Source organism: Mus pahari, chromosome 3 (genome assembly GCF_900095145.1).
Source record: "Mus pahari chromosome 3, PAHARI_EIJ_v1.1, whole genome shotgun sequence".
NCBI classification, from domain to species: domain Eukaryota; kingdom Metazoa; phylum Chordata; class Mammalia; order Rodentia; family Muridae; genus Mus; species Mus pahari.
In genome coordinates this window covers 102,474,187-102,488,640 of record NC_034592.1, presented here as the reverse complement: position 1 = coordinate 102,488,640, position 14,454 = coordinate 102,474,187, and the positions used below count along the sequence as shown (strand labels likewise).

At 37.3% G+C, this 14,454-nt stretch overlaps 1 protein-coding gene across 2 annotated transcripts in view; it reads right to left on the bottom strand.

The window, feature by feature from the left end:
- Knl1 (kinetochore scaffold 1) overlaps positions 1-14,454 on the bottom strand; it is a 51,148-nt gene that overhangs the window by 32,510 nt on the left and 4,184 nt on the right. The window contains exons 4-9 of one of the 2 annotated variants that reach the window (XM_029537052.1): positions 14,135-14,196; positions 12,563-12,615; positions 11,011-11,044; positions 9,454-9,491; positions 7,966-8,018; positions 1,883-6,379 (exon numbers count right to left, since the gene is read on the bottom strand). In XM_029537052.1, coding sequence (XP_029392912.1) covers positions 1,883-6,379; positions 7,966-8,018; positions 9,454-9,491; positions 11,011-11,044; positions 12,563-12,615; positions 14,135-14,196 — 4,737 coding nt within the window. The remainder of the gene's footprint in view (positions 1-1,882; positions 6,380-7,965; positions 8,019-9,453; positions 9,492-11,010; positions 11,045-12,562; positions 12,616-14,134; positions 14,197-14,454) is intronic. The other variant, XM_021193053.2, reaches the window with a different exon arrangement.

Below are 14,454 nucleotides of genomic sequence, written 5' to 3'. Positions count from 1 at the left end.
CTATCTGTAAGGGGATCAGATGCCCTCTTCTGACATGGAGGTGTACATGCAGCAGAACACTCATACAATTAAATAAACAAAGTAAATAAAGAAAAAATTTAAAGTCCTTCAATAGATTAAAAAAAAAAAAAAAAATCACCATTGGTGGTGGAGCACGCCTTTAATTCCAGCACTTGGGAGGCAGAGGCGGGTGGGTTGCTATGCTTTCAAGGCCAGCCTGGTCTACAGAGCAAGTTCTAGGACACCCAGGGCCACACTGAGAAACCCTGTCTCAAAACCACCAAAACAAACAGATAAAAAAATAAATAAATTTAAAAAAAATCTATCAATCGATCAATCAATCTTGGTTCATTTTCAAGTATTAAGCTTAACCTAGGCATTGTTCCAGTCAGTCACTAGAGAAATGGGCTCTTTGACATGTCTTGATATACCAAGCAAACCTTGTCAAGCTTTTCTTTTCACATTTGAATAGTAGAAAATTTTTATACCTCAAATATTTATAACATGGAAGAACTTTTTTCAAAGTAGACAATGATAGCACATGCCTATAATCCCGGTGCTTAACAGGATGAAGTCAGTGTCGATTATATAGACATTATCTTAAGAAACAAATGTGTGGGGGCTGGTGAGATGGCTCAGTGGGTAAGAGCACCCGACTGCTCTTCCGAAGGTCCGGAGTTCAAATCCCAGCAACCACATGGTGGCTCATAACCATCCATAACAAGATCTGATGCCCTCTTCTGGAGTGTCTGAAGACAGCTACAGTGTACTTACATTATAATATATAAATAAACCTTTAAAAAAAAAAAAAAAAGATTTAAAAAAAAAAAAAAGAAAGAAACAAATGTGTGGGCTGGAAAGATGGCTCAGTTGTTAAGAGCCCTGACTGTTCATCCAAAGGTCCTGAGTTCAATTCCCAGAAACCACATGGCTCACAATCAGGTATAATGGGATCCAGTGCCCACTTCTGGTATGTCTGAAGAGAGTGACAGTGTACTCATATATAATAAATACATACATACATCATACATACCTACATACATAATATAAAAAAAAAAGAAACAAATGTGTTAATGTGATGACTCAGTAAGTAAAGCACTTTACTTGACTCTGATGACTTCAACTTGATCTTTACAATCTACACCAAAGTAGGAAAGAGCCAACTCTACAGTTGTCCTCTGACCTCTCTCCCTCACACACTCACACAAAATATTCAAACTACATACAACTCTTCCATGAGATTATTATACTAACAAATCACTAGCAAAAGTGACTGGATACTCAGAAGTATGTAATACTCCCAACACTTGGGAGGCAGAGGCAGGCGGATTTCTGAGTTTGAGGCTAACCTGGTCTACAAAGTGAGTTCCAGGACAGCCAGGGCTATACAGAGAAACCCTGTCTCGAAAAAACCAAAAATAAAAAATAAAAAAAGTATGTAATACGTAAGTTTGATCTGGCATTATAGAGTACATCTGGAATTTCAGCACTTGGGAGCTAGAGGCAGGATGTCCACAAGCTTGAGGCTATTCAGGGCAATAAAGTTAGATGCTGTCTCAAAAAGTCAAGACACAATTATAATATTTGGTATTTATACAATTTTAATTCTATTTTTGTAGGTATTTGCCACAACAAGTTATTGTTTTAAGATAAGATTTTGTTCCGTAGCCTAGGCTAGCCTCAAAGTAACAGCAGTCCTCTTTCCTTAACCTCAGAGTGCTGGGATCACAAGTATAGGCCACCATGTCCTGTTAAAGCCTTTACCAACTGACCGCTAATAATTCTACACAAGAATGTTCGACTAACCTATAGTAAGTAGAAATAGTTTCTATTGCTCAGACACTTAAAATTCAAGAACATTTTTTGGTTCAAGACAGCTTACCTCTTGATCTTGTGCACTGTCATGTGTTCTGATTTTTTTCTCATTTGTAACATCACTTTCTTCAACCCAGGTTCTTTTTTGGCCCCTGCAGTTTTTTGTTCTGTTTTCAGACGGTAAAACCTCTTTATGAGGCGTGTCAATCAGAGCACTTTCCTCAATGTCCAGGCTAACAGAATCTGATGAGAGTATCTCACCAGGACATACAGGGAGGTTTTCCTCATTTATAAACTGAGACGGACTCAAATTCAGTTTGGCGGCAACAGATCCGATGCCTGCATCTTTACTGCAGGCTGGCTGAGTTTCTAGTTGAGTTAAGTCAGCTGCATCTGCTAGAATCTGCTCCAGGTCAGCAGCACCAGTGATACTACAACTTCTCTTGTTTGGTAATTTGGGTAAAAATATTCCCAATGAACATCTTCTTGTTTTGTCTTTAACAGCTGTTTTTAGTGGTACAGATGTAGTTTCAGCCTCATTACAGAAAGTTTTACTTTCTTCATCTCTATCATTACTGGAACCTAGGCTAGATATTTGTGTAGCTTGTACTATACTCATACTATGTGCCTGACTTCCTTCTTCAAGTAACTGTTCTGCGGGAGGTAATAAATTAACAGTCTGAAAGTCTAAAACCTCCTCAGTTTTTCTATTCAAATTACTTAGACTTGGTTTGGTACTACTAAAACATGAAACATTAGATGGAACTATAGACTCTAGTGCTTCTTCTGCATTGGCATGTGTTTGAATGACTTGTGTTGTCAGGGCTGAGTTACTAGGGCTATGTACATTTGTATTACATTTATCTGTTTGAATACTTATATTCAGTTCTTTTTCATAGGTTACAGCAAAGTGTTCCACATTAGTGGGTATCTTGGACTCAATTTCACATGTGGATGCAGAGATATTTCCTAGAAGAAAAGGTAAAGTCTTCTCCCCAGCTTTAGATAATATTCCGTCATCTCTACGGGCAACATCCTGCCCTTTTTGAGTTGATGGGTTTTCTTGGGCTGAGAGATGAGGCTGAGGAGCAACACTAACATCAACAAAGGCCTCTGTTTGATCCTTTGCAAGGTTAAGAGATACATGCTTTGTGTTAAATGTAGCCACCTCCCCCTGAGGCTCTTCTACAGGATCTTCATCTTTAAGCAGTGTTATGGCACTTTCAGTTTGAGTGACTTCTTTTGAAGGACAAGGTGCAAAGACAGACAGTTTTTCAGAATCCATGTGATATGTACTCGGTAAAATATCTGCATAAGGAAACTCATTTGGCACTTGGCAATTATAAGCTTTCTCCTTATTTTTATCACACAAGGACATAGTATTACCACCCGAATTATCAGAAGAAATATTTGGTAAAGAGGAATACTTGTCACTGGATCTACAAACATCAGCTGTATAACTGCTTGTAATATCCACATTCTTTCCAACTGTTATATTTAACAGACAGCTTTCAGGTTTAGTTTGTTTCAGCATATTGGCCTCCACTTCCTTTCCTTTGACCTCCTCATCTATATCAGCTTCGTGAAACTTGATTTTCATTGAACTTTGATCACTAACTACTGAATTAGAAGGAATAACAGTTGTCATATGGTGTTCGTGTTCAGGGGCTGGTTTTTTTGTGATTTCTTGAATACAGGTATCACCTTCAGAACCACTCAAGTTTTTTGTTTTTGGTATTCCCAAATTAGTACACTCATGAAGTACCTTTTCTTTGGCTTGACAATCGATGAAAACCGTATGGGATCTGGTGACATCCAGATCACCGAGATTATCTACAAACATTACAGTTTTATCCATAGGTATAGTAGTTACTTCATCTGGTGGGACAGTTTTATTTTCTGAAGCAGTGGTCTGACTTGTAGAAATCTCCATGTCCTCGGGCCTATATGCAGACAAAACTGGTTTGGAAGTTCCTGCCAATGGCACAAAACTGAAGCCCTTTTTGTCTTCCAGCCTAGTTTCATTATTTATTTCTACTACAGAACTCTGAGTGATCTCTCTATAACATTTATCATTCTCTGAAAATGTAATACTCTTGTTTTTGAGATTAAGGCTTTTTCTTCTCTGAGTTTTGCCTGACAGAAGTTCATTCAGAAGTCCAGGCTTTTGTGTATCATTAATTTCCTCTGCAGGCCCACTATTAGGCCCTTCCTCTAGTATTGTTAGCTGGCTGCCTTTTGCTGGTAGATGATTGCTTTCACTATTTTCTGAAATGGAAACAATTTCTTCAGCAGGAGAAGATGTCACTTTCGGCTTCTGTAGGCTTTCCTTTTTGGATAATTGAAAGTCAAGTCTGTCTGGAAGTACACCTTTTGCCTCTGCTTGGTAGTCAATGAAAACAGTATGGGACTTTGTCATTTCTAGTTCCTCATGACCATCTATAGACATCACAATCTTATCCAGAGCACCAGGAGTTATATCACTGGGTGAGATAATTTTACATTCTAAAGGAGTTGTGTGACTTCTATTGATTTCCATTTCAACCTGTCCACGTGCATGCAAAATGGTTTTAGAAGTTCCTGCTAAAGATACTAAATGAGAATCATGTTTATCTAATAAAGATCTATGGTTTATTTTGACTGTGCAGCTTTTGGTGATATCCATATCATCCTCATTACCCTCTGAAAATAATATAGTTTTATCAATTTTCGGTCCACCAATACTTTTTCTTCCATAGATTCCAACGTCTTGCTTTTCCTTTCGCAATTCTGGCTTCTGTATACTTCTGTCCTTTAACATGTCCATATCATTCGTTGTTACTACTCGAGAGTTTGCTGCAGGGATGTTCACAGCTGTTTGTCTACTTTCTGCTGTAAGTTGGCCATTTTTGTGTTCTAAATTAATTTTATTATGTTCTTCTACTTCAGGAGGACCAAAGCCAATTACAATAGTGTGGCTCTTGGTTAGATCCATAGTTTGTAACTCCTCTGAATACATTATCTTATGATGAGAACAGTCAGGATCATCTATATCTTTCCTCTGTGGTAAAGGAAGTTTAGAATGCTGGCCTAGCACTACTTGTTTATCCAGGCTTTCCCATTCATTATTTAAATGGCATTTGCTGTGAGAGTATGATCTGGTGACATTCTTTGATGCTAAGTCAAAAGTTGTAGGAATAACTTGACTTAACTTAGTTGTGTGACTTTTAGTCAGATCCATATCTTCATCGGCCAAGAATTCCATCTTTTTGTCAGCCAATGAAACAGATAAAGTGTTGGTTTGACTCTGTTGTAAGTTTTCCTTAGATACTTGAGGAACTGAAATATAATCTACATTCCTTTTCTCATCTTTTGACATAGGCATAAGATTTCGGAGCATCATTTCCTTTTCAAATATTGGTATAGTTGTTATTTCTTTTTTAATGTTTTCTTGATCATGTTTAAATATTTTATTATCTATTGCAACTGTGTGACTTTTGGTAATGTCCATGCTATCCTCTTCTAAATAAATAGTTTTCTCTCTGAGTAGGCCAGCATCTGGATTGGTACATATTTTAGAATACTTATCATCAGCCTTCAGCAATTTTTTTTCCTCTTGCATAGCTGATAGACACTTAGTCAGTTCCATTGCATCATTGCTACTAGAATTAAAAATTGTCTTATACCCTTCAATAGCTGGTCTAGAACATAGAGATTCTGAAGTTATAGCCAGTGTGCTGGCACTTTGACTAGAAATCTGTGTGACTGTATGAGTTTCTGACTCTATAGGATAACATTTGGTAATATGAATTTTATTTTCAGGATTTGGGAAAAAGCCTTGAAAAGCGGCACTTAGTTTATCCTTAAGGGCTGTTTTCTTCTCTGGAGCTGTAGCTCCATCAACTGTTTTAACATTCATACCATTTTGAGTTTGAGTTTCTCTTTCAGATAAATTATTTTCTGATGACAAAACCTGTATCGTATAGTTAGTTGTTAACTCCATACACTCATTGCCATAAATGGTATTATCACCTTTGAATTTTCCTAAGTTGGCCTCCGTGGATGGAGGAATCCAAGTCTCAATACAGGCTGTACGACACTGGGTCAAGTTCATCCCATCATCTTGTTCTCTAAAGATTCTAGTCCTATTCCTACTATTTTCATCTGCACTAAGAGATGCATGCATTTGATGTGTTGAAGAGGCACTGTTTGAGTCCTTGGAATAAACAGGTATCTCAGCATTTTCCTTATCAAGCTCTGTAGAAGAAGAAATATGTTTTCCTGTTTTCAATCTTTTTATGAAATTGTCAGAATTGATCTTTTCTGAGAAAATGTTTTGACTTATGGAAATTGTGGAGCATGCTAAATCATTTTTAATTCTTGAATTCACAGCGTGATGCTTTAAATTCTCCAAAAAGGATGTGGTATCTATTTTTGTAGAATTTTCATTTTTGGTACAATCTGAAAGACCTTTGGTAATCATTATAGTGTGACTTGCTGTCAGATCCATCTGGTTTTCATCTGAAAAGATGACTGTCTGATCATTTGCATGTTTCCTTTCATAGTTGCAGTCTATAGTTGAAAACTATAATAAAAAAATAGAAATATTAGATCAAATATAAATTTTTGTAATTTATTATTTTTATTATTTTATGTATAAGGGTATTCTACCTGCATGTGTGCCTATGAACCACTTGCTTGCCTGGTGCCTGTGGAGGCCAGAAGAAGGTGTCAGATTCCCTGGATCTGTAGTTACACATGATTGCAAGTTGCCATGTAGGAGTTAGGAATTAACCCAGGGCCTCTGGAAAAGCATCCAAAACACTTACCAACTAAGCCAATTCTCTAGCTCCAAGATAGCCAAGGCTGCACAGCAGAGTGAGACTTTGTCTCAAACAACAAAAAAAATTTCAAATTCATCCTTAGTTACATAGTAAGTTTCAAGCCAGACTGGGGTGGAGATTTGTCTCAAACATTTTTTTTTTTAAAGTTTTATTTATTCTTATATATGTGAGTACACTGTCACTGTCTTCAAACACACCAGAAGAGGGAATCAGATCCCATTACAGATGGTTGTGAGCCACCATGTGGTTGCTGGGATTGAACTCAGGACCTCTGGAGGAACAAACAGTCAGTGCTCTTAACCACTGAGCCATCTCTCCAGTCCTCAAACATTTTTTTTTTAAAGCTGAAATCTACAAATAAATTCCTTTTAGTTTAGGAAAAATTTAAATTCAAAGTTAAATTACATGCCTTCTACACTAAAAAAATAAAAAGCACTGAATATATGAAATGAAACTATAATGAAAATTCTGAATTGAATAGGGTTAATAAAAAGTCTTAAAAAGGCATCTGTATTGAATTCCAACCCTAAGTAAAATCTTAAAAGGTATAGGTACATGATGGCTAGTTCATATTACACTCTATACTTTGGAGAGTCTTGCTTTCAAAGATACAGTCTCTAATTTCTTGTTATTCAAAGTACAGTCTGTGTACCTGCATGTGAGTATCATTCAAGAGATGGTTAGGAATGTAGATTCTTGAGGCATAGAAAAATGCCTCAGCAGTTAAGAGCATTCTCTACTCTTTCAGAGGACCAAGGTTCAGTTCCTAGCACCTACATAGCAGCTAGCAACTGTCTCTAACTCCAGTTCAAGGGGATCTGGTATCCTCTTGCACACAATGCAAACAAACATAAAGTGGAACACTCATACATCTTGTAACAAAATAACTATCTAAAAAGTTATTAGAGTTTACCCTTTGGAGAGTTTACCCTTTTCAACTGGACACAGATTTGTCTGTCTACCTACCTACACACAATACATATACATAGTTTCCATGTGTGTGATACTGGGTATTGAATATAGATATTTGCATATGCTAGACAAAATACCACTGAGCTATATCTTCAATCCAAAAAAAAAAAAAAAACCCTCTATATTTTAATAAAATTCTGAGATATTTCATGTACTCATTGAAGTTTGAAAGGTCATGGTATTATTTAAATTGCCAATGACATAATTATCCTCAATTAACTGAAAATACAGGAAGTTTTAATAGGTTATGATAATTCACTTTGATAAGTTATCTCAAAATTATAGCATTACAATAAAATTTTGTTATTTTAACTATGTGAGATTAAATTATGAAGATATTTGTATGATCTCATACCTCCTTTTCTTGCATCTGAGTCTGAATTGGAGCACAAAGCAAAGTGTTCATACCTATAGAACAATAAGAAAAAGAATACAGTAAGAAAAACATCATGCCATAAGTCTTTTGTTCTTTCTTAGGACTGTCATCAGTTAGAAGTATTTACCAGTGTCCTGGTTGTTTGGCTGTGAACTTGACACAGCTAGAGTTATCTGGAAAGGAGAACCTCAGTTGAGAATACGCAAGTCTGTAGTGCCTTTCCTAGACTAATGATTAATGTGAAAAGGCCCAGCTTGCTGTGGGTTGTGGCACTCCTTACCAGGTGGACTTTGTATAAGAAAGCAAGATGGGCAAGCCATGTTGAGCAAACCAGTAAGCAGTGTTCCTACTTGGTCTCTGCTTCAGTTCCTGCCTCCATGTTGTTCCTGTCTTGAGTTCCTGTCCTGACTTCCCATCAAAATGAACTACAACTACAAACAAAAATAAACCCTTTCCTTCCCAAGTTGTTTTTGGTCATGGCGCTTAACAGAACAATAAAAACATAATAACTAAGACAATAGTTATTAAGGTCTTCATAAGGACTTATGAATTAAATATCTTTAAGATTGGCAGTGGTGGCACATGCCTTTAATCCAGCACTCAGGTGGCAGAGGTAGGTAGATCTGAGTTCAAGGCCAGATTGAGTTTCAGTAGAGTTAGGGATACAAAGAGAAACCCTGTCTCAGAAAACCAAAAAATAAATAAATAAAAAAGATTTTGAACTCATATTTTCCTCCTTCTCCAATGCTGAAGACCAAACCCAAGACATGGCAAGCAAGCATTCTATTACTGAGTTATAATGTAGTCCCTAAGAGCCTTTTCTAATAATAGAAAACAGTGATTATTATATCTGTTTTGGAAAAAAAATAAATTTTATCTGTGCTAGCAATTTAACTTATCTGCTTGCTTTTTGAGACAATGTCTATGTATCTGGAACTCACTATTTAGATCAGACTGACCTTGAACTCAGAGACCCAACTACCTCTGCCTTTCAAGTGCTAGAATTAAAGGTGTGTGCCACCACACCTGGCATTATTTTTTATATTTCATCTCATGTATCCCAAGTTGGACTTAAACTTGCTATGTAACCAAGGATGACCTTAAAGTTTTGATCCTCTTGTATTCACCTCTAGGGTGACAGGATTACAAGTGTAGACCACATGTTTGTGTACATAGGATTTTTTGGTTTTTGTTTTTGTTTTTGTGTGGTGTTCTTGAGACAGGATTTCTTTGTGTAGCCCTGGCTGTCCTGGAACTCACTCTGTAGACCAGGCTGGCCTTGAACTCAGAAATCCACCTGCCTCTGCCTCCCAAGTGCTGGGATTAAAGGCATGCGCCACCACTGCCCGGCTGTTAATTTTTTAAAGAGTCATGTTTTTGTGTGTATGAGTGTTGTTTTGCCTGCATAAAACAATCTAGATGAAGAAAAAGGTATATGAAGAAGAGATATATTTTGGTCATACTCACCAGTAATTGCACAATAATTATCATCTAAATTCTTACTCCTTAAAAAAAAAAAAAAAGCATTTTCATATATTATATTCCAAATAATTATGAAGAATCACAGTAGTTGACAGACTTAGGAAGATAGATAGACATTGTAGATGTAGGCTTTAATCCCAGCATACAGTAAAAAACTGGCTATATACTATTAAGCAATCTAATTTACTTGGTTTTCATAAAAGCTAAAGGCCAGCATATACTTCTATAGATTACTTCTGTAAGAACACTAAAAATAACTGTGGGAAATGGATCATCTAAAGGACAAAAAAATTTGTTTAATTTTCACTTTATGTTGTTCTCTACTTCAAAACCAAGGCTATTATTAATTAATTCAATTCGCTCCAAACAATTTTAACTTTAAAATCTTAACAGGTTAGGACAGAGAGAGAGTTTAGAAGTTAAGAGCATTGATTGTCCTTTTCCAGAGGACATGGATTCAATTCTCAGCACCAACATGGCAGCTCACAACTGTTTAAAATTCTAGTTCTAGAGAATTTGATTCCCTCTTCTGGCTTCTGCAATCACTGCATACACAGAGTACACATACATACATGCTGGCAAACCCCTCATATACATAAAATAAAACAAACAAAAAACACACACAAAAATCAAAATTAAAACAAAATTATTTTCAGAGATGTTTCATGCATGTATTAGTTAACAGACATGCATTTATAAAGATGCTACACATGTACAGTGAATATATGCACACAGAAATAAATATACACACATATGCACGTGTTGTTCTAGCTGAGTAATGAAAAATGTGTGATTTATTTAATCAGTTCCTTTATGCCATCACAAAGGATCTTTATGCCATCTTTAGGATCCTTTGCATTGTTTCCTATTATAATAAGCTTCAGTGAATCTTACATAGTCATCATTTAAAACATTCACAAGTTGATAGGTGAAATAAATTTCCACAATTGAAATTTATACTAGGTGAAAAATTTAAGAATCTCTATTTTTTATTTTTTATTTTTTTTTGGTTTTTTGGTTTTTGAGACAGGGTTTCTCTGTATAGCTCTGGCTGTCCTGGAACTCAGAGATCCGCCTGCCTCTGCCTCCCAAGTGTTGGGATTAAAGGCATGCGCCACCACTGCCCGGCTTAAGAATCTCTATATGAGGGGCTGGTAAGATGGCTCAGCACTTAAGAGCACTGACTGCTCTTCCAAAGGTCCCGAGTTCAAATCTCAGCAACCACATGGTGGCTCACAACCATCTGTAATGAGATCTGACACCCTCTTCTGGTGTGTCTGAAGACAACTACAGTGTACTTACATATAATAAATAAATAAATCTTTAAAAAAAAAAAAAAAAAGAATCTCTATATAAAAATTGAGTGTGTCATCACTACCAAGACTATACTGTAGACTTATTTTTCACATATATGGAATTCTACATATATTACATTCTACAATTTGTGTTTTAAATTAATGTTAAATATTTGACAGAAGGAATGCTAAATAACAAAAATCTAAATAACCATTTAAATATAGTTAGTACATGTCTCTTACTTACTGTAGAGTCAGCACATTTTTTCTGGCTTCTGTCTCTAAAAATAAAGTAAAAACAAAGTTGTTCAAAGATAACTGATCAAGTATTAGAAAAGTTATATAAGGTTGTTAACAGTAAAAGTTTAAAATGAAGTTATTATTTAACCTTTCTGTCCTCATAACTAAAGGAATAATTCATTTATTTTTTTCCCCTACTTTTTGTTGTTGTTGTTTAGTGAGGGTCTTGTGTCCTTATTTTTTAATCCTGAGATGAAACAAAAGGGTCTAGAACTTGCTATGTAGCCCAAGCTGGTGTGAACTTGTTATCCTTCTTCCTCAGCCCTGGGAACGCTGGGATTACAGATGTGAGTCCCCACATCCAGCTAAGGATATACTTTGTGTCTGTTATATGTATATATTTATACGGGTGTGTATACATATACATGCACAGGTGTGTGTAAGCCAGAGGTCAATGTTGTATGTTGTCCTCTATCACTCTCCACTTTATTTTTGAGATAGTATCTTTAACTTAACCTGAAGCTCTCTGATTTTGTGAGCATAGTTAGTCAATGAATTCCAGGGAGCCTTCCGTCTTAGTATCCTCAGTGATAAAATTATAGGCATATCGTGGTTTGAATGAGAGATGTTCCTCATAGTCTTTGGTATTTGAATACTTGGTCCCCAGTTGGTAGCAAGGTTTGATAGGTTTAGGAAGTATAGCCGGCTAGAGGAAGTATGTCTCTAGTAGCAGGCTCTCAGAGTAAAACAAGCTTACCTACTGCCATTTTGATCTACTTCATGTTCAAAGTTCAAGATGTAAGCTCTCAGCCCACTACTCTAGCCACCATGCCTGTCACTATCCTGCCATGATAGACTCTTTTTTGGGGGGAGTTGGGGGCAGGGAGGCGGTTTCAAGACAGGGTTTCTCTGTATAGCCCTGGCTGTCCTGGAACTCACTTTGTAGACCAGGTTGGCCTCAAACTCAGAAATCCGCCTGCTTCTGCCTCCCAAATGCTGCGATTAAAGGCGTGCACCACCGTTCCCGGCCCCATGATAGACTCTTATAACCTATTTCTTCTATAAACTGCCTTGGTCATGGTGCTTTATCACAGCAACAGAAAAGTAACCAGTACAAGTTATGTACTACCAAACCTGCTACCCCTCACCACTTCACCACAACTAGCCTACACTGGGCTTTTAAATAGGTACTAGAAATCCAAACTCAGGGTCTCATGTACGTATGGCAATCGCCTTACCAATAGAACTACTTCTCTATCCCTTAAGATAAAATACTTAAATAGTATGATGGAGCTAGCAAAATAACTTAGCAGGCAAAGGCATTTACTGCCAAGTATGACCCAAACTCAATCTTGAAGACCACACGGTAGAAAGAAAACAGAATCTCAACTGTCTCTTGACTCCACGTGTCTTAAGATGTATGCTTTCTTCAAATACACACACACACACACACACACACACACACACACACACACACGAGGGGGGGGAGGTTATGATTACATAACCACAGAAAAGTTGTAAAGAAAACAGATTAGCAGGGACTGAAATTACATATTTACCTGAAATTTCTGAATTTCTCTCTGTTTTCATATGAGACTCTGTCTGGAATACTCTAGAACAGAAAAAAAATAAAGAATACTGAAAATCCTTTATTTTTAAAACATTTCCTATTGTTTTATTATTGACGGCATAAAGTGCCTCCATATTTCTAATTTTTAAAATCTCTTCCTTTACGTTTGCTGGCTGGAACCTCTACGGCAATGGTAAACAGTAGCAATATTAGAGTTACCATTGTCTTGTTACTGCCTCTAAAGACTCACCCTGCTTCTCTTATAGATAATACTGAGTAGCTCATCCTGCTCCTCTTATATAGATAATACTGAGTAGTAACATTTGAAAAGCAATTTTGCTCCCACACTTACACACAAATCAGACATACACAGCACTCCAACTAATAATAAGTACATTTACATTTTTTAATTCTATGTATATTGGTGTAGTGCACCACATGTATGCCATGCCCACAGAGGCAAGACGAGAGAGCTCAATCTCCCAGAGCTCGAGTTAGAGATGGTTGTGAGTTGTCCTGTGAGAGCTAGGAATCAAACCCAGCTCCTCTCAAAAGCAGCACGTCTTCAGTCTCATAAATATATATTTTAAAAGGAATTTAAAAAATATGTAGCCAGGCTATGGTGGCGCACGCCTTTAATCCCAGCACTTGGGAGGCAGAGGCAGGTGGATCTCGGAGTTCGAGGCCAGCCTGGTCTACAGAGTGAGTTCCAGGACAGAGAAACCCTGTCTCAACACCCCCCCCCCAAAAAAAAAAAATGCCAGCAAGAAGTCTCAGTGGATTAAGAAAGCTAACAACCTGAGTTCAGTCCCCCAAAGTGGAAGGGGAAGGAGAGAAATAACTGCCAAAAAGTTATCCCCTAACCTCTATACATATGCCAGGGCACACAAATACATTTTAAGTAAAAAGTATTTTTCAAAATAAAGTAATACTCTGGTTGTGAGAAGATAACTCAGTCAGTAAAGTGCTTGCTGTGTAAACATGAAGACCTGAGTTTAGACTCCCAGCACGCACATAATAAATCTTCCAGAGCTGGGAAATAGATACCGGAGGCTCCCTGGGTCCCATAAAGACGCCAGTCTAGCTGAGTCAATAAGTTCCATGTTGATAGAAAGACCATGTCTGTCTGTCTGTCTGTCTCTCTCTCTCTCTTTTTTTAAGATTTATTTATTGTATGTATGTATGTGAGTACACTGTCACTGTCTTCAGACACACCAGAAGAGGGCATCAGATCCCATTACAGATGGTTGTGAGCCTCCATGTGGTTGCTAGGAATTGAACTCAGGACCTCTGAAAGTGCTCTTAACCACTGAGTCGTCTCTCTAGACCAGAGAGACCCAGTCTCAAAAAGTAAGGTGAAGAGAGAGTGAGGAAGATAGATACACACATGCATGCACGCATGCATGCACACACACACACACACACACACACACACACACTCACACACACGCACACATGCACTCTAATATTTATTTAAGCAAACAGATCATCCAAATAAATTACCACCCATGTATTTGATAGGGAGAAAAATCTATAACAATGTACTTTCTTTTCAACTTACTTTATAGTATCTGCAAAGCTGACTCGACGAGAGTTTTTCCTTGTTCTTGGAGCATTAGATTCCTAAGAGAAAACAGTATAGGATGAAATTCTTAATATAAATCACGGTGAACTAGATCTCCAGACTACTAGAAGCAGGGATCAAGTCTTATTTTGAATTAATAATATAAGATTCCCAGGCCGGGCGTGGTGGCGCACGCCTTTAATCCCAGCACTCAGGATGCAGAGGCAGGCGGATTTCTGAGTTCGAGGCCAGCCTGGTCTACATAATGAGTTCCAGGACAGCCAGGGCTATACAGAGAAACCCTGTCTCGAAAAAAC